At 34.2% G+C, this 24,389-nt stretch overlaps 3 protein-coding genes across 8 annotated transcripts; 1 reads left to right on the top strand and 2 right to left on the bottom strand.

The window, feature by feature from the left end:
- The first annotated feature begins 3,260 nt into the window (after positions 1 to 3,260).
- On the top strand, positions 3,261 to 8,815 carry LOC112098428. 6 transcript variants are annotated; one of them, XM_024184778.1, is made up of 7 exons: positions 3,261 to 3,561; positions 4,045 to 4,079; positions 4,687 to 4,771; positions 4,933 to 6,676; positions 6,771 to 6,975; positions 7,523 to 7,758; positions 8,568 to 8,815. In XM_024184778.1, the coding sequence occupies exons 3-7, from the start codon at positions 4,751 to 4,753 to the stop codon at positions 8,597 to 8,599; spliced, it is 2,238 nt and encodes a 745-aa protein (XP_024040546.1). In that variant the 5' UTR covers positions 3,261 to 3,561; positions 4,045 to 4,079; positions 4,687 to 4,750; the 3' UTR covers positions 8,600 to 8,815. The 6 variants fall into 6 exon arrangements, with proteins under 6 accessions (XP_024040546.1, XP_024040549.1, XP_024040545.1 ...); XM_024184781.1 differs by having other exon boundaries at positions 3,949 to 4,079; positions 8,578 to 8,815; XM_024184777.1 differs by having other exon boundaries at positions 3,949 to 4,079.
- A 43-nt stretch (positions 8,816 to 8,858) lies between these two features.
- LOC18040312 (calcium and calcium/calmodulin-dependent serine/threonine-protein kinase) lies at positions 8,859 to 11,314 on the bottom strand. The gene is made up of 6 exons (XM_006432488.2): positions 10,484 to 11,314; positions 10,289 to 10,399; positions 9,938 to 10,173; positions 9,377 to 9,584; positions 9,145 to 9,204; positions 8,859 to 9,048 (listed from the first exon to the last, which is right to left on the bottom strand). Exons 1-6 carry the CDS (start codon positions 11,258 to 11,260, stop codon positions 8,872 to 8,874), a joined length of 1,569 nt encoding a protein of 522 aa, XP_006432551.1. The 5' UTR covers positions 11,261 to 11,314; the 3' UTR covers positions 8,859 to 8,871.
- Positions 11,315 to 14,392: 3,078 nt separating this feature from the next.
- On the bottom strand, positions 14,393 to 19,526 carry LOC18040311 (uncharacterized protein DDB_G0271670). Its single transcript, XM_006432487.2, has 8 exons — positions 18,917 to 19,526; positions 17,982 to 18,176; positions 17,796 to 17,894; positions 17,516 to 17,626; positions 17,063 to 17,194; positions 16,552 to 16,689; positions 15,824 to 16,054; positions 14,393 to 14,995 (listed from the first exon to the last, which is right to left on the bottom strand). The coding sequence occupies exons 1-8, from the start codon at positions 19,388 to 19,390 to the stop codon at positions 14,603 to 14,605; spliced, it is 1,773 nt and encodes a 590-aa protein (XP_006432550.1). The 5' UTR covers positions 19,391 to 19,526; the 3' UTR covers positions 14,393 to 14,602.
- Between the last annotated feature and the right edge of the window lie 4,863 nt (positions 19,527 to 24,389).

Here is a 24,389-nt window from a genome sequence, read left to right as displayed (position 1 = left end):
TTATCATTACAACATTGCACAATTATATAGGGAGGCATGAACAATGTGATCTTTATTTTGACAACATTAAAAATGATTCTAGTCCAATCTTTGATGAAGGAATAAAAAGAGATAATTACACTCATGAAGGGTTTCATAATATTAATGGCTTTTTTTTTTTTTTTGAAGAAAGCATGGATTGCATTAAAGAGATAAAGCATCAATTAACCAGGGAGGGGGAACAAGACTCCACTCACCCAAACCTGACATAGAACGCCCCACCCAAGCAACAGTATGGGCAGCGGAGTTCGCAGATCGACGAACAAAAGAGAAAGCCACTTCTCCTAAAGATTGAGCCAAAGCTCTACAATCAGCAATAATAGACCCAAAACCATTAGGATAAACAACCTTATCGTTTAAAGCATTAAAGACTTGAAGGCTGTCCATCTCTAAGATAACAAAATGGAAAGCAAATTCCTTGAGCCAGCTGAGAGCTTCCTTTACACCAAAAGCTTCAGCCTCACGAGCTTCAAAACTTCCAGGGAGGATGTCACTCTTTGCCGCAATAAAGTCACCTCCAGCTGAACGGAGAACAGCCCCAAAACTAATCAAGCCTCTTGAGTTATCAATGGCTGCATCAACATTGCATTTGACCCACCCTATACTAGGTTTAAGCCAGCGAACAGAACCATGAGCAGCTGAGTCCAAAGATGGGGGGACAAAGACACTCTTGCGAGCTTGCTGCCACAGGAATGGATTCTGCCCAGCTGAATTCACCACATTTTGGACCCTCCCGTTAACATCATTCCACACTTTGTTATTCCTATTCAACCATAAACCCCAGCAGACCATGGCAGATAGGCTACTATCATCAATATTACGGCAAGAAAATAAGTCCTCCAGCCAATGAACAAAGCTCACACAACTCCCATTGAAGCCCAAAACAGAGGATATCCAGCATGCTTTAGCAAAAGGGCAAGTGACCAAGACATGGAAAACAGTTTCAGAAGAAGTGTGACAGATGGGGCAGGAAGCTTGTACCTCTACACGGCGCTGCAAGAGATTGTCGGCTGTTGGAAGGACATTTGTCAAAGCTCGCCAAAGGAAGTTCTTGACTTTTGCAGGAACAGGAAGAAGCCAGAGTTTTCGCCAAGCACTGCTGCTAGGGGGAGGATGCAATGTATCAAGCATTCTGTAGCAACTACGAACAGAGTAAAGCCCTTTGGAATCAGGCAGCCAGAACCAATTATCCGTGTCAACCCTTGAGCTAAGAGGGATCCGACGAATTAGGTCTCGATCTCTAGTATTGAAGATATCATCGACAGCATCAAAGTCCCAACGACGATGGTTAGGGACCATGAGACTGTCAACCGTTGCAGAACTGATGCTTGCAATATTAATGGCTTTGGATCACAAGAAATGGAAACATTTGAGGAATATTATTGCAACAAGTTTAATTTGAACATAATATATATTACTTTTTATTTTATTTAGATTGTGTATTAGTATGAATTTTTATCATATTTTATGTAATAGGTTATGAAGTTCACTACATTTTATTTAATTGAGTTTTTTCCACTTTATATAGTTTTACCTGTTTTATAAAGAAAAAGAGACATTTCTAAACAATTTATTAAACGTACTCTAAAAAATAAAAAGTAATTTAAACTTATATATATTTCGGTCATTATATAGGATCAGGCTACGGTGCAACTGTGGCACCGTGCCACAGTTGCATTTAGCCGTTGGATGCAGTTGGATTAGTGGGGTCCACTGGCATCCAGCGGCTAGATGCAATTGGGGCACGGTGCCACAGTTGCACCTAAGGTTTCCCCCATTATATAATAAAACAATACTTTCATAATAAAATTTACTAAAATGTATGTACTCTACTTTTCAAACTCATAATAATCGCAAAAGCACAATTTATCAAACACTAATCTACCTTTTTAATTAGCAGCTTATTTAATCAGACCCTGAAATCCCAAATTGACCCCTAGTTTAGTTTATTGTTTGAGGAGAATAAAGAGTTAATTATTTATAAGCCCTGTTTTGGATTGAGGGTTAATAATTGTACCACTAAAATGTTTGGTAAATATTAATTATTGTAGCTTAGAATTAGAGATAGCAATGGTACACGCAAACCCGCCTAAACCCGCTCGCTGCAGGTAATTTTGTAGGTTGTGAGCGGGTTTGGTATTATAAATTGAAACTCGCATTAGGTTGCGGGTGGATTTGGTATTAGCCAAATATTCGACGGATACCCGCATAGGAATCTGCCAACCCGGAGCTTTTTTTTATTATTTTTTAATTTAATTTTAATTAAAAAATATTTAAATCTCTAAATATACTTATATAATTATTATAATTTTGATTGAATTTTCTTTAATGTAATACATAGATTATTTCATTATCATAATTTTGTTCTTCGGATTAGTATTCAAAAAGTATTATTCTTTAGAAAATATTAATTTTAATCATTATTGTAGGAATCGTGTTGAATGGACGCTAACGGTGGTGAATGAAATGAAGATATTCTATTGGAGCTTGTATTGAATGAAAATATAAAAAGATAATTTTTATTTTTAGATACTAGTTTGTGGCTTTTTTTAATAGATTTGTTTATTTTATATTTAAAATTGAGAATTTGTGTTGAATTGATATTGAAATTTTAATTTTCCATTTACATTAGTTAAATTTAACATTGGTTAAATTTAGAATTAAGTATGTTATATAGAATTTTGGGTCATTTTAAAAATTTATATATTGAACATTTGGGATTTCAAATGTGAAAACCCGTAAAAAGTCTGCCGGGTACTATTGTGGGTTTGGTAATTGTCAAAAGTTGTAGCGGATTAGTTTTCTTTAAAAAATTAAAACTCACAACAGGTTGCGAGTGAGTTTAGTAATTTAAATTTTATGTGTAAGTGTAGTTTTGGTAATAACAAACCCACTGCGGGTAGTGCATATTGCCATTCCTACTTAAAGCCTAAGTTGAGTTGATTATATACTTGTACGATGAAAAATCTATTATACATTTACTAATTTCGTCAAAATTATTATTTAAAAATTATATTTACTATGCACTATTAATTTTTATTTCATAATTTTTTTTTTTCCAACAGCTATAGCTTTTGCAAATGAATAAAGAAATAACGACTGAGGAATGTTTAATGACGTATGGTTGGTTCACTTGATTGTAGCAATAAAAAAATAATTAAATCAATAAATAAAGAGAGAGGAAGAATGAAATTAAAAAAAAAAAAAAGATTCCAGAACGGTACGTAACGAAACGATACGAGTTAAGAAAATAATACGTTTTATTTGTTTATGCTAATCCTATTTAACACCGAATCTCCGGCTGTTTTAAAGCCCGAAACGATATAATGCAAAGCCCTTAGATCCTTCAAATATCGCTCAACTTTCCCAAAAACAAAAAACGAACCGGAATTTTTTGCGTCAAGAATCGGATCTCCTCGGCCTCCTAAATCTGTACTCTTTACTGATTCAGATCCAATATTTCGGAGTCCAGATTCCGATATTTCGGCGTCTGAATTTCGCCTCCGGGGAATTCTCTTCTTCGTAAGTCCTCTCTTCCGTTCGCTTATAACTTGGCGATGCGAAGGATTTAATCTTTGTTTTTTCGGTTTCAATTTCGTTAATATTTTGTTGCTTAATTGAGAAATTTGGCTTCCAAAAGTGCTTTTTCCAGAAAAGCGCTTTTGTCTGTGCACCCTTCAAAATCACTTGAAAGCACTCCCAGAAGCAAATGTAGTCAGCTTGGTTTCAAGTGTAGGTGTGAAATAGCTAATGTTCATCTAAGCTTCATTTTGCTGTTGTATTGCTTTGCTTTGCGTTACTTGTGCTTCTTTTGAAGTTGAAATTTCACTATTACGACCAAATCAGTACAGTTAATTAGTCCACTCTTATATGATACTGCACTAAATATGCTGGAATAATACTCAGCAGAGTATGATACAATGCAGCTGCAAATACGATGCAATCAAGATTATTTTTGTACTTGGCAGACAGCATATAACACCTGTAATCCATTTGTACTTGCAGCTACCAATTCCATTCCACGACAACTGAGAATTGAGGCAAGTGTGCCCTTTTGTAGCTCTATGTGAAGAGGGTAAAAGTAGTGTGCTAAGAGTATCAAGTATAGTTTTCATTAGATAATGTTGTTCTCTAATTTATCAATGATATGCTACTCAGCAGGTTAGAAGCTTAATATTGACAAGCAAAGAAAGAATTTGGCATTCTAAAAAGTTTTCCTTACCAAAAAGAAAAAAAAAAGTTATCCTATATATCAATGTTCAATAAGTGGGATTCATTTTCATACTAGTAAGTAGTAATTACCTTGAGAAATGTTTATATCTTTATGAAATATATAAAAAAAAGTTATTGACTGCATTAAGCTATATCTTTGTGGTCGTTAAATGTTGGTGTGCTATGATGCTATGATTGTGGTTCGTTATATGTAGGGAATTTGGTTATTCAATTACTTCATTCTATTTTCTAAGTTGATGAGCTTTTTATTTTAAATTTCCTTAAGGAATATGGTATGATTGGCATTGTTATACGATTTGAATCTCATTCTCCTTATATTTCAGGAATTTATTGGGTTTTCTTAAGTTTTTGTTTTTTATTTATTTATTTTGACATTCTTCTGTTGTGATATTCATTATTTTGTTATGCTCTCAGGCTTCGCGTATATTTCTAATAGCTTATGGTATAGAGTTGAGAGCATTTTGATACATTTCCAACTATGCAACAAAAGGATAACCAAGTGAGCAATTTATATTATCACATTTGGTTTCCTGTTTTCATTTGGTTTCCTGATACTTTTCTTTAGACATGCTTGAAGTTTGAAAAAGAATTATTCATGCCGATGAAAGTCATTGTATATCTTTCCTTTGTCTTTTGACCTCTAGCCATGTGCTTTACTAGGGTTTAGCACCTCCTCGGGCAACAGATCCTGGCTGGGCACATGGAACCATGGTGAATGGGGGTCGGCAGAAGATTAAGTGCAAATATTGTCATAAAATTTTTCTTGGGGGTGGAATTTCTAGACTAAAGCAACATTTGGCTGGTGAAAGGGGAAATGTAGCTCCATGTGAGGAAGTGCCTGAAGATGTTAAAGTTCAAATTCAACAACATTTAGGTTTTAAAGTTTTGGAAAAGCTGAAAAAGCAGAAAGGACTCAGAAGTAAGAAGAACTCCTTTGTGCCTTGCTTTGAGGGCATGGAAGGAGAGAATGGTGATGATGCAGAAAGAATTCAGAAGCCTACTTCAGTCCAATGCACTATCAGGAGAAGGGGCAAAGAGATTATTGAAGGAACTTCCAATCGAATGAAGAGACGTAGGAAGCAAAATTTTCCAGCGGCAACTGTTGTTGCTCGGCCTTTGCGCCAGAGTTTTGCTTCACAAGAGAGTATCTATGAAGCTGATGTGGCTGTTGCAAGATTTATGTATGATGCTGGCTTGCAATTCACTGCTGCAAATTCTTATTTTTTTCAACAGATGGCTGATGCTATTGCTGCAGTGGGCCCTGGTTATAGAATGCCTTCTTATCACGCCTTGAGGAATAAGTTATTAAACAGAGTTGTTCAGGATGCAGGGGCATACTGTGATGAACTGAAAAAAACTTGGGAGGTGACTGGATGCTCAGTCCTAGTTGATAGGTGGACAGAAAGAGCTGCACGTACAGTCATAAACTTTTTTGTTTATTGCCCTAAAGGAATCATGTTCCTAAAATCTGTTGATGCATCAGGCATCACAAAATCTGCTGAAGCGCTTTTGAATTTGTTTGATAGTGTAGTTCAAGAAGTTGGGGCCAAGAATATTGTAAACTTTGTGACAGATACATCACCTAATTACAGAGCTGCGGGAAAGCTCTTAATGGACAAATACAAAACCTTTTTCTGCAGCACCTGTGGAGTGCAGTGTATAGATGCGATGTTAGAGGATATTAGTAGAATAGATGAAGTGAGTGAGGTTCTAGCAAAGGCTAAGAGAATTACTCAGTTTGTTTATAACAATGGTAAGGTTCTTAATTTAATGAGAAAGAAAACTGGTGGAAGAGACATTCTCCAGCTTGCAGTTACAAGGCTTGCTTCCATCTTCCTTACACTGGAAAATATTGTATCTTTGAAGGACCATCTTCATCAGATGTTCACTGGTGCAGCTTGGATGCAGTCTAGTTTCTGTAAGCAAAGGGCAGGGCTTCAGGTGGCAGAAATCGTAGTAGACCCTTTCTTCTGGTCGTTTTGTGAGCAAACTTTAAGGGTCTCTAAGCCTCTAGTTTCCATTTTACAGCTTATGGACTGTGAACAGAGACCATATGTTGGATACATATATGATGCTATGGAAAAAGCAAAGAAAAGCATCATTGCAGCATTTGACAATAAGGAACCTGACTTCATGCCATATTTGAATGTTATTGATCAGTGGCAGGAGGATTTTCACAGCCCTCTTCATGCAGCTGCTTATTTCCTCAACCCATCTGTATTTTATAGTCCTAGTTTCTCCTCTAACAAAGTCATCCAAAAGGGTTTACTTGATTGCATTGAAATTTTAGAGCCTAATGTGTCTGCCCAAGTAACAATTACAAGCCAAATAAACTTTTATGAGGAAGCTGTGGGAGATTTTGGTCGACCTGTAGCTTTACGTGGTCGTGAATCATTGGCCCCAGGTTAGCATCCCCATTTCATTGCAGTTACCAATTAATAGGTGTTGTTGTGCCTAATGAAATTTTGATGATTAATTGATTTTTTTTTTCTTTGCAGCTACTTGGTGGTCACTTTATGCAGCTGATTACCCAGAATTGCAACGATTAGCTGTCAGGATATTAAGTCAAACCTGTAGCATCACTAGGTGTGGAAGGAACTGGACTATGTTTGAACGTATCCATTCAAAGAAAAGGAATCGGTTGGAGCACCAGAGATTGAATGATCTCATATTTTTGCACAATAACCTGCACCTTCAGCAGAGGTAATTTTGTGTACTAGCACTTACGAGTATATTCAACTAAAATATCGACTTCATATTTAACCTTTTTCACATAGAAAATGATGCAAGTAATGTTTAGTAACTTGTCAGTAATATGGATTTGCATTTACTTGCTAGAATTTTTCATTTATGTCAGCAACTTTCTTAACAAAATTTTTGATGATATGTTATATTTCCCCATCTTACCCATTACACAAGGAAGTGAAAAAGTGGTATTTAATTAACATATTAAGAATATACACACAGTTCATTCTATATCCGAATTGATTAACATTTTAACAACGTAGACTTGGTTCAATGTCTCTCTGAAGTGCATAAACATTTGACAGTTCTAAAAAATGAGGTCTTTTGTTTCACTTAATCTTTCACGTTTATTTATTAAACTTGTTGTCTGGTTCTGTCTCTTATAGTTGAAAATTTTCTACATTCATCAGATCCTCTGACTTTGATTTATCCAATTCCTATCTTTGGATATTTTCGCTTGGAGAAATCTATGGCTCATCACTTGCTTTTACCTCTCTGCAAGCAGGAAAACAGAAGCAGTTAAAGCCAGGAGTACAAGAGGAACACTTGATCCTATCTGCTTGGAAGCTGTGGATGCAAACATCGGTGATTGGGTGGAGGACGTGGGATCCATGGAGAGTGAGGATCTGAGCTGGATGGATGTCACCATACCCAGTGAGCGGACATTTGTTAGTCATGAAGTGCAAAATATGGATGATTCTGTTGACAGTTCAGACGACAGAAATAGTGATGTCACAAAAGGTACTGGTAGAAGTGATGGTTTGTAGTGCTTTTACTATGTTCTAAGAAAGGGGCTTTGTGTATTATTCAATAGTTAGTCTGTTGGTGTTTATAGTTCATTCTAGTATATAGTAGGAGGCACAGTGTATGTAGTGAGCAGCATAGTGCTTTCTTCAATGGTGACATAGAAAAGCTTAGCATTGGAAGCTTTCAATTTTATCATCAGACAACTGGCAGGTAAATGCGGAGACAAGTGCTTTGGTATATATAATCACTGACTAATACTTTTCCATTGTTAAATTTAATGTTCATTTGTAGACATGACAATTGTATTCTCATTTATTACCAACAAAGCTTATAAAACTAGAAGACTGAAAGAAAACAATATAAAAGTTTGAACTTTGCTTTTGTCATGGTAGTTTATTTATTAAATCCTTCCATATCACTCTCAGTTCAAACTTCATTGATTCTAATAAGCAACAAAGCTTATTTATTAAATCCTTCCTTATCACTCTCAGGTCAAACTTCATTGATTCTAATAAGCAACAAAGCTTATTTATTAAATCCTTCCATCACTCTCAGTTCAAACTTCATTGATTCTGATACGCAATTAGGAAAACGTAGAAAATATCAAGGATGTTGAAATATTGCTAAATACTTGATTAGTCTAAATATATGCATTCACATATTTCTTTTAAAATGCTTACATAATCATGCCACTCTTCATATTTTATATGAGAGTTTTTACAGTTTCTGATATGCTAGGTATTATACAATTCCGGCATAGATTTACTATTTTTGCTATTTTTTCACTGTGTCTTTTATCATAGGAAACGCTAGAGATGTGACTGGTTTGATCTAGGCTGGTGCCTGAGAGACTCAGGGGATGCTGTGAGAGAGAGAGAGAAGAAGGGTTGTTTAGCTCACTATAGCATACAGTTATATCATAACCGAGAACAGTACTCTTGATGGTCGAAAATTGTATCCATACTCAAATAAACTTAATAAAAGTGTCATTTGACCTCGTCTGGGACCAATTTTTGTTGCTATGGCTTGCAGCTTCAAACAAAGTTCAAAAATAAATTAATGTTTCATTGACAAGATGGTGAAGAATGAAAAAGAAAATTTGGAAAATTATTGCTGACGAAGAGAGGAAAGGACAACGTCTTGGAGGGAGCTGTCTCTCTGCATGGCAGCTCTGAATTCATCGAAGGTGACTTTTCCATCATTATTGGCATCCATCAGATCAAATATCTCATCTAGTTTCCCAGGTTCTGTTATATCAACTGGGAGACAATCATCAGGCAAAGCCTGCTCGACATAATGTATGCATACGTTAATAACAACCAAAAAGGTAAGTTACCAATTGACATGACTTTATGAAAGGTAAGGGAAGTAGATTTTTACCCTAAGCATGGATGCTACTTCTTCCTTTGTGATGCATCCAGATCGATCTATGTCATACATCTGTGGTCAAACAGAAAAGAAAAGAATGCAAAATTGGTTCAGAACAGGGATACTTTTCTTCTAGGTTGTTTATACTGGGTTTGTTAGAGCAGTAGTTAAACGCTTCTACAGTTGCTTCTCAATACATGTTGTGAAGAATTTGACACGAGTATAATATGGAGAAGGATTGTACCTGGAAACACAGACGAAGAGCATCATCTCCTTGGGACTTACGGAGGCTGGAAAATCCACAGAGTATCTCTCTCATGTCAACCGTTCCATCACGGTTGTTGTCAAACAGGTCAAAGATCCTAGGTGCCAGGGGTACTAGAGATGACATATTCATTGCTTTCAGTACCTCCTCGAATTCAGATAGAGTGGCGTTGTCACCATTTGCACATCTGCGCTTTGCCAACATATATTTCCTATCAGAATCTGAGAAAGAGGAGGGGAAAAAAAAGAGGTTTCGGTGTGACGGACGAGCTCATGTGTGCTTGATTAGGAAAGGTGAAGAAACTGCTTTGTTTCTTATAATATAAGTTCAGGCTTCTCCGATCGTTGAGTTTTCTCCATTATTATCACAGTAAAGGTTTTTGTTATTGCCTAGCATGGGTGTTAATGCAGATTGCAAGTTTAACTTGGTAGTTAACAAATCTGAAAGTTCCAAATTCGGAGTGTTATGGTTGATGTTGCATGTTTAATGTACAGCATTCCATAGGGAAATTTAAGAGGCAGGTTAGTTTTGTGCACTTACATTGTCCTGAAATGTATTCTGAGATTCTGAATTTCCTCCTCATTAAGATCATGGGAGCCTAATAAATTTTTCAGCTTCTTTGTTCTTCTCAAGAAAATTGTGCTGCTCAACACACTAGCTATTGCTGCAGCCCGAAGCTTGCGACGAGCATTGAAACTCTGCAGTCGCGAAACAATCTCTGCGTCCATTTCTTCCTCCTTGGCCGAATCCCCAATCACCCATGGATGGTTCAAGAGCTGTCTCAGGAAATACATACAAGGTCTTAGGTTTAGATTCTGCTTAAGAGAAGTGCTTTTCGTGTTACCGAAAGGAGCGTTAGGAACTTAGAATCGTTTTGTGAGCATAGCATACCTCTTGAGCACTAGGTCTTCTGTTAGGATCAACTGTTAGAAGACTTGAAATCAATTGCTTTGCTGATGATGAAATGTTTTTCCAAGTCTGCTCATAAAAACTGAATTCTCCCTGCACACAAAAGCACTTTTATTTTCTAGATACAACAATCAAGTCAAGCACAGAACAAAGAGTACAGGGAAAGCAACAACATACAGCCATTATCATTTGCTGCTTTTGCCGATTTGACTGAGCAATGAAAGGTGGATACCCAGAGAGTAAGATATACAAAATTACTCCCAAAGACCACATATCACTCTTAGAAGTGATTCTGTCTTGAAGAAGTGCTTCTGGTGAGACATAATCTATTGAACCAAACAAACCAACTACAGGATCAGTGTAGCCTTCTACAGAACTCAGTCCAAAATCCATTATCTTCAATGGAGAATCCTCCCTGTCATTCAAGAATAAGCAATTCTCTGGCTTCAAATCCCTATGAACAATATTAGCCTGATGTAAAGCCGCTAACCCTTCTGCTATCTGCCTGATCACAGCCGCTGCTCCTACCTCCATATACCTTTCTTGCGCCACAATCCGATCAAATAATTCTCCCCCGGAACAAAGTTCCAGGATGAGATGAACTCCGTTTTGGTCCTCGTAGACATCATAAAGATCAATAACATTTGGATGCGGAGAAACATTTTCAACAATTTTTCTCATGACCAAGATTTCATTTGTCAGTAAGGCATCTGACACCGAAACCTGCTTTCTTGTTGGAAAGAATCCGATCTGGCTGCTGCTGCTGCTGCCGCCGCGACTACCTGTTAAACCATATGGAGTTGTTGAGCCAATTCGTCGGAGGGTTTTGATTGCTACTTGGTTCGTTTCGCCGCATGTTTTTTTGATACCTCTTCTCACAACTGAGAATCCCCCTCTTCCTAAAATGTCTGTGACTTCATATTCATCTGTAAGTTTCCTTGTTTCCTGTCCCATTGAAAGAAATTTTCCTGGAAAATGAGATGTGACTTCAAGAAATGGAATCTTGGAGAAAAGTTGAAAGTGAAAAAAACAATGAGAAATTTGGCACTTGTACTCAATATTAAGGTAGCCTAGATTGCCATGAAAAGGACTGCTAACAGCTTCTCAATTGTTTATACTTATATGATTAAAGTAAGAAAGAAATTTTCAGAATGGAAACAAAAGGAATATAATTTGATAAATAAAAGCTGAGGAAGAATAGACAAGGACTGAGTCAACCACCGATCTTAATCTTAATTAGTTTATAGAATGAAGCTTCCACTGTTCCACATCTATTATATTTTGAAAACCTTTCTCTATAAATTCTCTGTATTTTGTTGATTTTTTATAACAACAACAACAATAATTTTTTTCTTCTTCTGAATTTTATTCCAAGAACTGAACTCTTGTCCCATAGATGAGCTTCAATCCTGTTTTGACAATCTATTGCCCTGGTTCCAAGACTTTCAAGTCTTTGTAGTGTTAGACACATAGAAGTACAGAATCATTGCAAAGACCATAACAAATAGACTTCAAAAATGTTTTAAATCATATTAAGCCACCAAATCAAAGTGTTTTTGTCCCTCGAAAATTAATCACTGGTAACATAACCATAGGTTATGAGTGTCTGCAATAAGATTTTGACGCTAAAGCGGGGAATGCAGAGCTCTGCGGCGTCAAAGCTTCGTATAAGTAAGGCCTGTGATAAGACTAGAATGGTTGCTTCCTCAAGATAACGATGATGATGATGATGATAAATGCATCAACAAATGGGTGAACTTGACAATGAGGTGTGCCTCTTCCCCTAAATTCGTATTCTCAATCATGACAAATGGAGAAGCAAAATGTTGTATTTTCCAAATAAAGTGTTTTAAGGCAAAGTTGTCCCATTGTATATTGTTTGCCAAGGCTTCATCTTCCTATTTACTTATTATTTATTTTTACTTGATGATATGTACAGTATATTCTGATAACAGTAATCAGATGTAATTTACTCTGCCTAGCTTGGTTGGGAAAAATAATAATAGTAATTTTTCATCTTTCGGTATGTGATAGGGCGTTCATTGATTTTAAATCCATTGAACCGTGTTAAATTCAAGCCCAATTTATCATATATGTGTTTTAGATCCAATCTATACTAATAAAATACCAAATCCAATTCCATCATATTAAAATAAAAATTATCAATTACTCTCTAAAATTTTAATTACTAACAATTGAAAAAAAAATATTTTAACTTCTTTAATATTTCATGATTCATTTATTTTATTATCATAAGAATGGAGGGAAAAAAAAAAAACAATTGAAGTTTGAATGTATAAAAGAAAAAGCTAGTTGTGACTTGTGTATTAGTATTATTATTGTATATTTATAGTTATCCAAAATTAAGTTATATTTTTTTTAGGAAAATTAGTTTTTTAAGCAAGGTTAAATATAATAGCGACATATAGCTTTTTAAAAAAGTAAATAGAGAAAATAAAAATTAATTTGTTAGATTGATTTATATTGGATGTACACAAAGATCCGTAAATTACATTTTGGAATCCAATCCAATCTTATAAAATTAAAAGGTTAATCCAACACCCTTAAAATCTTATAACATGTGTAAGGATTGGATTGGATCCTCAACATCCCCCATATCTGATGACATGTGTGAGCAGATAATATGGCTGCCATGAGGCAATACTTAAAAAATAAAAAAAATAAAAAATTGAAGTTATTTGCATTCTAAAATTATTTAGAACACTCAGTTTTTCATAAAATTTTGTATCTCAAATATAACCCATAATATCATTTACCATTAAGGACATTCTAGTATTTAAAAAAAAAAAAAAAGCCTCTTGACACCCATATAATTTAAATCCCAATTTTAATTCTTAATATCAAACACATTATAATACACATAATTTGCAAGTAGAGTGCAAAATTGTCTTGGGTGTCATGCTGTCATGAATGTATTAGGAAACAAAGAGAAAGCATTAAATGTATGCTTGGAATTTTAATAAGTGTGCAAATCACAATTTAGGTGCGATCAACATTATTTTCTAATTCATATTTCATAAAATTAAAATGAGAATAAAAATTATATGTTTGAGTTGGTGTATTTTAAATGTGATTATACATTTGGTATTATCTTTTATATCATAAATTTTTAAAACAAAAACTGTAATGCATGTTCGGTAGACATAATTGAAAATAATATATATATATATATATTCGGCAGTACCATTTTAAAAAATTATTTTTCAAAAAAAAAATATTTGTGTATAAAAGTTTTATTTAAAGTTACACTATCTGTGCCAAACCCAGACTTTGCTTACTTCCATAAGTGCAACAAAAGATTAAAAAAGGATATAGTTGAAGAAAAATAACTTTATCCAATTGTAAAATATATATTCAACAAATTTAACATTCTATCAGTAGTTCGGTTAACTTTATACAGATCTGCAAAGATTACCATAAATCCACTCAGATCTTTGGTGATTTCACAATAACTAATAATAGTATCAAACAACGGGTGTAAAGAACCCCAAAAATAAGGAGTAATACCATGGAAGAATAATAGGCAGAGCAGAGGATGACAAAAAGAATAGGAAGGGAAGGAGTACTGGAGGTCGGTTCTCAAATGGCATGGAGGGAGATAAGTGATGGTAGATGAGTTGTTCAAGGTAAATGAAGAACATTGTGTACATTATTTTATGGTGTGTTTTCCAAAACAAGTAAAACATATAAAAGATGTTTTGGATTTTATAAAATTTAAAAGTATTGTTCCAAATTTTAGAGTGCAGATAACTTCATCTTTGAAAAATAATAAGAGAGAAGAATATAATAATTGTACCATCAGCTTTTTCATTTGCTAATAATAATTTTAAGACACATTTTAGTAGTTAAATTTGCAGCTTACATATACAAATAAATTAATAAAATAACAGATATGAGAGGAAGAACAATAAAGACATTATGCACATAAAACAACACTAATCCAAACAGTAACAATAAAACAACAGAGAAACATGGAACCTATGAGGCATATCCAAATGATTAACAAACAAAAATACATTTTTTCTTTTCTTTAAAAAGAAAAAACGAAAAAGTACTATTCTTGCCTAATTTAACTGTCTGTTTTTCCCTAAAAATTAAGAAATTTGTTCTATAAACTAATACAACCGCTCTTGTTACATAATCCACAACAAACTATTCTTTCCCAGGACACTTGGACTACAAACAACAATGGAATTACAGTAATTAATATACAACAACAAACATTTAAGGCCCAAGTTCACATGTAACATGTGAAAATGCAACCACCACAGAGATTTACATTATAGAAGCAAAATGAGAAGATGAAAAGGCAATACCTCCACCACATAGTAGCAAACTACCAAACTCTATTCTGTTCTTAAAGAAGACTCGATCAAATAACAAGTTTTGTTGTGAGGCCCCTAAATTATACTCATCCAGATCGTAATGGTTTCTTGTTACGGTTTGTGCGTCGAGATTTACTTTCTCCATACCCTTCTCAAAATTTCTCACATACTTCATTATATCTTCTTGGAACTCTACAGATTCACTCGGCCTGCAACTGAAAGAAAATTTCCGACCCAGAATTTTGTCGCTGCTCATTAGACTTTCCTGACCTTGAGGCTGCTCCTTACTACTGCTACTTGCCGTTAGATCAACAGCATCTTGGCCACGTGTAAACCAATCTTCCTGTAAGTACAACATCACTCAATTTAAGAAAACCAAGATCCTTCTTTTCAAGTTATCTAGATTAATTTTATGCAAAAGACTTTATGGTTCCTCAAATTTGTTGGCGTAATTCAATTTCATAATCTAAACAAACGAGAACTTTTTAACTGAACTTGCTACCCAGTTTCCCAGCACACACAATGAAACAGATTAAAGTTCCAGCATTCACTTTTCCAATTTCTTTTTCTTCGTGTATTTCTATACCAACGGTACAGTGGTTGTGACCTAGGTGGCACTTCAGAATTTAGGAAACAGGATAAACGTTGACCTCTGTCTTACAACTCACCTGGAATTCAATTCTTCCAGCATTAATCCAACAAAGATAGGAGTTGTAAAAAAGCGATGTTATAATCACAAGAAAAGTTTGCTTTTAGACAAATATGCGTGCAGGATAAAATATCTCTGAGATGGTTTAAGAGGTCTTGGAATCAGATCTTGCTCAAATTCAGGACTCAGCAGGGTTTGGTTTACATATGAAGGGCAAGGTTCAGGGCACAAAATAAAAAATTAAACAAAATTGATGGAAAAGAAAAATGAAGATCGGAGTCCAGCTAGAAAAACTGCCGGGGTAAAGGGAAAAAAGGTCATTACACTACTCATAAGAGTTGCAAAAGGGATACACCAACCCTCGTAAATAAAGTTGCCTAAGTACACTCTATATTACATATAGTATGCTGGTAAATATTTGAAAACACTTAGCTAATATGTTGAATCAAAGTGCTTTGGGGAAACAAATGAATTAGAATAATTTATATTAAAAAAACAAAAACCATCAATAACAAGATCAACCTGATCATCATCAAGGCAACTGTTGGGGCTATAGGTAGCTGACATGACAGAACTTGCACGGGGTAAAGCTGCACTACCAATAGCAGGGGTTGAAGCAACCGTATCTAGTGGCGGATCCTCTGGTGAGGAGAAGTCAGAGCTATCAAATGTTGATAAGGACACACACTCATCAAAATAAGCCATGGCTTCTTCATTTAGACGTTTTGACATCTTTCTTCTTTCAATGCTAGACTGCCATCACATTCAGTAAAACTCATTGTGAGAAGAAAAAAATAGATAGGAGATCAAAAGCACAAATAAAGATTCTACTCCATAACATTTCCCAATTTCCATGTTAAGCTTATTGCACATCCCACTTCATTTGTTCATATCATTTTACTGTCCCAAATCCAAAGAGTAGATTGATTTCCACGAGCTTTGAAGTCAAAATACAACAATAGCAGGGGAGTGGAGGGAAAACGAGCGATGGAAAGAGGGGTGAAGGGAAGATTATCACCAAATTGGATGAAAATTGATGATAAAACAAGGAAAATATAATGCATTCTATGATTTTAAGTACATGGATCACTGATCCAGAACATGAACATCGTAAATAGTTTCCTCCATATGTTACGAAGTTATTAACTATAACTTGGGTTTGAATAACGACAAACGTGCTTATCATATATTTATACATAGGTTGAGTAGAATGCTTCGAATAATTTGTGTAGGATTCCCAAAAAACATACTTTTCTTCCTGGACGCGACTTGGGCACATTGGAGGTTTTTGGAACTGGAAGTACTTCCTTCAAGATCCTACTCAGCTCTAGCTGACGGTGTTCCTCAATCTCCAGATCTTCTCGAAGTTTTCTAGCCCGTTCCTGGGACTGCACATAAAAAAAGTATCCTTAAAAAAAAAAAATTAAATGAAAGATAACGTGAAGGAAAAAACAAAACGGAAACACATCATATGTTCTGCAATAATCAATAGCTAAATTAGAGTTGATGAAAGCATTTTAATGAACTCAGTTGTTTGAGGTGGGATGGCAATGACAAAATTCAAGTGATTGTTAGAGGTTGGCGATAGCCATGGAGGTCAGCCAATGTCAGGTGAGTGGGCTAGAACATGCTTACCAACAGGTTAAAGTTTTAGCCACAAAGCCCACAATTACATTGTCAATGTACAATTGTCTTAAACATTAGCATGTCAGCACAAACTAGTTTCAAAGAAATCCACAGATGAGCTTACAGCAAGCTTACCTGCTCAAGCTTTTTAGCATATTCTCTTCTGATGTCCGATACTAATTCAACTGCACCTGGACTCACCAAGTCCGGGGGGATATCAGTTACACTAGCACTGGCAATAGCAGTGGTATTGGTCCTTCGCATTGCCTGAACTCATAATGAAACGAACAAGAAGTTATGGACAAACACTAAGCACTTATGCACTATAAACGGCAAACTGAACCAAGAGATTCCAGTGGAAAGAGCAAGAAATTGTAAGCACAACCAGCCACCTCTTCTCAATAATCAACCAAAACATAAGAGGGTGGGAAAAAGCTTAAAGACAATTTATATAGACAAAAGGATCCAGAATAACAAATTATCCAAAACTAAACATGGGGTTATGAGTTAACCTATAGCTTAAATAAAACAAGTAACAGAAAAGGAAGTCAATCAAAGTTAGACAGCCAGGAATTCATATGAACTTACATTTTCTAGGTCATTCTGGATATCAGAAATGGCACGCCTCACTTCAGACCGTACAGTTTCATATATACCACTTGCAGAAGCATCACCTCCCAATCTATCCCCTTGACGTGACTGCAAAAGGAAATGAAATAAGGCTATTTTCCAAGGATAGTTCATCCGACGAGCTAACAATTAGTACCCTTGCAAATTAGCATTCAACTAGACTAACACCATCTTGAAAAGTGGTATTTTGGAATGAAACAATAGAAATAAAAGGTCCTTAAACTTCTTCACACCTCACCTTCATCTGTTCACAAACCGCTTTAATAGTTTTCTCCTCAGCTTCTGAGAAAGAATTTGTTGAGACTCCATCTTCCCTATCCGGAGTTCGCAAGTAAGACTAAAACACAAAAAAAAATATAATTAAACTAACTAAAATTTGTTCCTTTTCAACCAATACCACAAAAAGAGTCTTTCATTGTAATACCAAATTGGTAGTTGAACCTTCTGGAAACTGAAAAGCAAAGCTTTGATCTGATGGGGTCCTCCAACATTTCATTTGATCCAACATATCAGAACTACTTCTGACCAATCCACTCTTTTTCCCATTATTTGCAGTAGTATTCAAATTATTCCCACCCTTGTAATTTACCAATAAGCAATCTTCTTGTTCAACTTCACTCTACTCAAAGCAACCAAAAAAAGAAAAAAGAAAAAGAAAACCACATTAGAAACTCAATTCCATAATAAAATCTAGAATAGCAGGACATCATCCCAATAACAATACTGGGGATAATACTTCTCCTACAGCATCTCAATGTACAATATACAAGATAAAATATTTGTAAAGATAAAAGATACGAGAGGTCGTTTTCCAACATTTGACAGCAAGTGTACGGTACGTTATGGACTATCATCGGCAGAAAGGCCTCACCCATAAAGACCAGTGTCAGACATTGTGGCAATTTCCTATTGGAACCGTCACGTGTATATTTTTCTCATTACTCAGAATAATTATACATTCACTCGCTATTAATGACTATGATAGTGAATGTGAAAGCTTAATACACACGGCATGTTTATTGAAGGGTTCAGCTATGTTAGATATGCTCTAGATTAGAGCATCCGTTGCAATAATTGGATTTAAAGTTGAAAGAACCAATAATCATTTCAACTTCAAATCTCATGGCTATAGAAGATGTCCTAAGTTAGAGCATCTCCAACATAGTAATTCCATTTATTGAATAGTTTGTTTGAAACTTCTCAAGCTAATTTTCCTCTTACAAGATTGAAACATAGACAAATCATATGCCACGTCACCTGCCATACAAATTATATGGCATATGCCACATTACTAGTATGCATCGCACCTAATATAAATAAATAAATATATAATTTTACTGATATAACAAAGGGGTATACCTCGGAATTCCCATATTGCCCTCGTGCAACAGGATGCCGGGACACCGACCGGTGACGGCGGCCGGCGTCCACTCTGGATAAGCTCCGGCCGATTCCCGAAGTTGGTTCTCCGGCATCAGCGTTTCTGGAAACCGTGCGGCCTCTCCTAGTGTCCTCTGCACTTGTAGCTTTGAGTTTTGTCGCTGGAATTTGATCGGATTTAGAGTCAACAACCTCAGCTGGGGGCGAATTACTGCTAGAAAAGAGAGGATTGTCTCTCTTGATCAAGAAATCGTCATTAGAGGAAATATCCACCAAGTGGGTCCTCGAGAAAGCGCTTACACTTCTTGATCTTCGGGGTGGGGCTTTCGTACTAGTACTAGTAGACGTTTTTGATAAATCTTTATCAGATGAAATCGTTTTTGCTGTTGAAGATGTTGAAGAATTTAGCAAAGTTCCTCTTTTGGATGAGGACTTGAATGCTGAAACCGCCATTGTTTTGGAAACTGATGAAAGAGAAACAAAATGGATTTGATTTGTAGTGGGAAATTTGTGTTTTATGTTATATGAACTGGATTTGGAAAACGGTGAGTGTGTGACAAAAGAGAAGAAACAGATTCTTTTTAATTATTTTTTCTCCCTAATCATTGTTTTTTTTTTAGATTTTGTCACTTGTACATTAAAATATTTGCAATAAAGTCTTAGTTTGTTGAACATCTGCTCCATTATTTGTGTGTATATATTTTCACTATCTTTGGTGTATTCATTTTTTGCATGCGTACAAGTTACTAAGGTATATAATTTAATAAAATTAGTGTAAATATATTATTAAATTATATGATTTTATAGTGATAAATTAAATTTTGTACAACAATAATATCAATTGTTTATCCTTTTGATTCTTATTCATTTCGATTCAAAGTTGGTAAACACACCATATACACCGGATATAACCAATCTAACATGGGCTACTTACATAAAAGTTTAAGAAACAATATTCTTGTAATATTAGAATATCTTCATGCATGAATTTTGTTCGGGGTAGTGAACAAACATATGTATAAAGAGGATTTTCTTTTCATAGAGTTCTTCATACAAAACAGAGTGATAGAAAAAATATCTTATATCGACTGTGAATAAATAATTAAGTTAACTATATAAAATTCGAGATAACTTTAACTCATGAGTTAGATTTTAAAAATAATTAATCAGACTCATGAACTTCTATATATTATACATATTTGATACAACTTTAACTCATAAATTAGTTTTTTAAAATAATTAATTAGACCCATAAACTTTTATATTTATATGTATAGAAAAATAGATTTCATGAACAAGCATAACTCTTCCTCCACATATTTACTTTAATTTCGTAGTTCTTTATTTTCAATAGTAATCTTTGCTATGCAAGATTCGTTCATATTAAAAAAGGAAAAAAAAAACTTTAAAATGGAAGGTTAAGGGGATGCTTGGCCCTCTCATTACATGGGATGGCATTGCTAATGTTTAGTCCTGCTGCTGCAAGTGGCTGCATTAGCTAATTTAGCAAGCAGTTGCCGCATTAGTTTTTTTTTTTTTTTAATAATAAAAAATAAATATAACTTTTTAATTTAATATAATATTAAATTTTATTTTTGACTTTTACATTATAATCGTTAATATAAATTACTAAGTTAATTTATTATTCAATAATATAAGATTATATTTTAATTTTTATAATATTCAAATGTAACTAAATAATGTATTATAATTACATTATATAATTAATAGATGAAATTGATTAATATTTACTAAGTTGATATAACTAATAATAGATACTTAAATAATATTTAAAAATATAATATAAATTAAATTATTTAATTATGGGCAATTATCCACCAACCACCTATTTTTTCGGGCTTTTTAAAAAAATACACATTTTTTTTAGCACTCCACCTGATGATAGAGGTGGCCAATGGGCCGGACGGCACGAGGCACGGCACGTGTCCGTACAGCACGGCACGTCACGTCACGAGCACCTTTCGGTAGAGCACGGGGCACGGCACGACACACATGTGGGTTGTGCCGGGTTTAGATTTTAGGCATGTGGACCTTAAAAGTATAGCACAATTAGAGATGGACCAAAGCACGGAACGCAAAGAAGCACGCAATAAGCACATTTCATTTTTTAATAAAAGTAAACTTAAAATTTTATGATTTTATAAGTAACTTGAAATTGAATCTTTTAATATATTTTATTGGCTCAAGTTTTTTAAATTTATTTAATTCTTAGTTTCAAAAAAAATATAATTGATTTATGTTTATAATTTATTAAATAAATAATTGATATCATGATTTTAATAAATAAAATTATAAATATCATGATTTTATAAATATGTATTAATATTATTATAAACTATGATGTATGACTCTACGTAATTCCAAGTTAACAATTAAGTTAAGCCTTAAAAAAAATTATTATTATTGTTGTTGTTAAGTACTAAAAAAGAATTATAATACCATAGAGTCAAACTTAGCAACTAATATTATATTCTCTTATTATTAATAATTTATTATTATTGAATATGAACTTGAGTTTTAAATTTTTTATTCTATTGAATTTAAATAAAGGCACATGGATCCAAAAAAAGTACATAAGCTTAAAAAAAATAAGACAACAGCTTGGCATGCGTTTTTAAAAAAAAAGGAAAAAAAGAAAAAAAATTTAGTGGACTATTTTTTCTAGGCATAGCACGCCCCACGGCATGACACGTGTGGGCACGGCACGAGCATGAGCACGCATGAGCTTCCTTTGATAGGCCTGGGCTAGCACGGCACGGCCTGTTGGCCATCTCTACCCAATGATAACTTCTATTCACTTGTCCACTTTCGTCATAACGCAGTTAATAGATTTAACAGAATATTAATCAAATGACCTTTCTACCCCTAATACAAAATTATTGTTTTGTCTCAAATAAATGTAAAAATATAAGAATATCATTTAAAATTTTCCAAGTTCAATACGACATCGTAGAAACCCTGCAAATCTTTCATTCCTATCCTTGAGCCTTGAACAATACGAGCAAAATAATTTTTTTTAAAAGAAATCAGGATATTAATTAATAAAAGGATTTAAATCTAACAAAAAATCCTAATATCCAAAAGTAAAATTTTAACAAATGTCCAAAAGCAAAAGAAAAGAAAAGAAAAGAAAAGAAAAGAAGAAACATAATCTCATCAAGAAAAATGAGATGGACAGACACAACAATTAATCTTGGGCTTTTTTTCAATTAACTCCTTTCTTAACCTCTACACTTTCCCAGAATCATCAACCTTGTAAAATTGCAACACAACCAACTTCACCTTCTTTTTTTTCGAGGTAATTGCGGCAGATACACCTTGATACTTAGAAAATCATCTGAATACCCTAAAAGCTAATTTCCCAAAATTTTGATGAATGCCTTCTTAAAGTCACATGAAATTACTGAAGTATCCTCAAGTAAAATTGCTTACATGGTTCAGACAGGAGTAAACCGAGTTTGGGAAATTCAGTTTTACATGACTAAACTGAGTTTGGAGAAGGGGAAGAGCTAGAGTTTGGAGAAGGAGAAGACTGGTTCGCTGTTGCACAGTCACCAGCGGGAGCTGATCCGTTGCTGCACAATCGCTGAAATCTAACATTTTTAGGTAGCTCCTTCTTCCAATTAGTTGATAGGGTTTTGATGTTTAGGAAAAAAAAAACTTAGGATTTTATGTTGAAAAAATAGATTAAATTAATTGTGAATCACTCATAACATATTCAAAAACAAACATTACAACTGTTTTGGTTCATGAAAATAGTGAAAAGTTGATGGATTGTGCATATTATTATTCAGTTGTGCAACAACAAATGATTCAAGGTCGTGTAATACACGAACCTCAATTACATAACCTTGTCATGTAGTACACGACTTTAACGTATTACATGACCTTCTCGACTGTCGTGTATTTCACGACCTTCACAACTTTAATGTAATGTTATATATTTATGAACATCCCTTCATATAATGTTATGTATTTATGAACAGCCATATGTGATGTTATGTATTTACTTGGCGAGTCAGTATTTGCATCATTTACATGGCCTGCATGCTGAGCCATGAAGTTGGTGTCATTTGTTGTCAATTTATATTTGCATTAATAAATTATTTTCTTGGTTTGTAGGGGTATTTTGTGTTCAACTGTAAAAAAAATGTTTGATTGTGGTTACAAATTGTATTATATGGATGGCCAACAAGAGACGTTTGTCACGTACCATCTAGATTTGGCCTTAGCCCTTAGATGTTCGTGTAGGACAAGAAAATTAAAATTTATTCAGTTATTTGAATTTTAATATTATTGATTTGATTTGTAAATAACTTTGATGTTATTAGATATTGAATGTTACTCACTATTTTAATTTCATGGATAATGCAAATAAGCTGCCTTTCTAGACTAGACATTGTGTATCATGCTACTATAAACTTGCTTTGATGACTTTTTGTCATCTTTATTTTTTTTATCCTAATATGAATTTTGGAATTTGATTTTTTACAATAATCTAATTGTATTTTGTTAGTTTTGTCTATGACTTTTCTAGGGGAGATGACTTGGACTCCAGATTATTGTCATCTTCTGACTTGAATTAACCACCTGTTGCTGTCAGTTTTGGTGGAGCTTCAAGCGGTTTGCTTGTGGTCTTTTGTTTATCAACAATAACATACAAATGGACGAATTGTATAGACTGAGCAGCACTGTCAGCAGTTTTTGATTTTTATTTTTTAATGTAATAGTTGAAAACAATTGGGCAATCAAAGAAATTTTACTCTTTTATCTGACTGGCATGGTGAGTGAATCATTTAATTTCGAAACTCACCCATCATCTACTATTTTAATAACAAAGCAAAACAAATTATGCAAAGAAATTAAACTAGCAATTCAATATTATTGTTATATAGACTAGCATAAGCGCAAGTAAATTACAAGCATGAAACACTAAACCGAATATAAATATGCATGTAAAGAATAGAAACCTGAGACCAAAGACAACAAACTAAAAACTACAAAGGAAAGCAAGCATCAAACTATGACAATACCAAAAATAACCAAGTTTGTATAACTATAATTATTAAAATAGACTCCATCTGCGGATAAAGCACAGTATGTCTCAGCATCCCAAGTTACATATACTAATTTTAAAATACAAAACGATAATATAAGAATAAATACAAAATATTCCATTATTTATTTTAAGGTCTGTTGGCTCTAGTGGCAAGCTTTTGCTCTGAATGTGAAATTATTGCAGTGCACGATTATGCCCTCGCAGTCAACACCTACCACATTTACGGTGCACAATCTCTTCCCTTTAGTCTCAGAACCTTTGAACCTATACTCATCATTTTGTTCAATCCATAGACCATTGAGAAGAATATGCACACATACCAAAACCATATCTATTGGCACAATAAAAATAATAATATCAAATTTGATTTAT

Source organism: Citrus clementina, unplaced genomic scaffold, assembly GCF_000493195.1.
Source record: "Citrus clementina cultivar Clemenules unplaced genomic scaffold, Citrus_clementina_v1.0 scaffold_5, whole genome shotgun sequence".
NCBI lineage: Eukaryota > Viridiplantae > Streptophyta > Magnoliopsida > Sapindales > Rutaceae > Citrus > Citrus x clementina.
Note: the sequence above shows the minus strand (reverse complement) of the source record. Positions and strands in the feature narration are given on the sequence as shown.

Coding starts and splice junctions, on each gene's coding strand:
- LOC112098428 (XM_024184779.1), top strand. CDS start 4,751: ATGCAACAAAAGGATAACCAA. Junction 4,772..4,932: donor TGCAACAAAAGGATAACCAA/GTGAGCAATTTA, acceptor GTGCTTTACTAG/GGTTTAGCACCTCCTCGGGC. Junction 6,976..7,522: donor AACCTGCACCTTCAGCAGAG/GTAATTTTGTGT, acceptor CTCTGCAAGCAG/GAAAACAGAAGCAGTTAAAG.
- LOC18040312 (XM_006432488.2), bottom strand. CDS start 11,260: ATGGGACAGGAAACAAGGAAACTTACAGATGAATATGAAGTCACAGAC. Junction 10,400..10,483: donor AGCAGCAAATGATAATGGCT/GTATGTTGTTGC, acceptor TTTTGTGTGCAG/GGAGAATTCAGTTTTTATGA. Junction 9,585..9,937: donor AGAATACATTTCAGGACAAT/GTAAGTGCACAA, acceptor GGCAAAGCGCAG/ATGTGCAAATGGTGACAACG.
- LOC18040311 (XM_006432487.2), bottom strand. CDS start 19,390: ATGGCGGTTTCAGCATTCAAGTCCTCATCCAAAAGAGGAACTTTGCTA. Junction 17,195..17,515: donor TCCAGAATGACCTAGAAAAT/GTAAGTTCATAT, acceptor TTATGAGTTCAG/GCAATGCGAAGGACCAATAC. Junction 14,996..15,823: donor GTTGCCTTGATGATGATCAG/GTTGATCTTGTT, acceptor TTGTACTTACAG/GAAGATTGGTTTACACGTGG.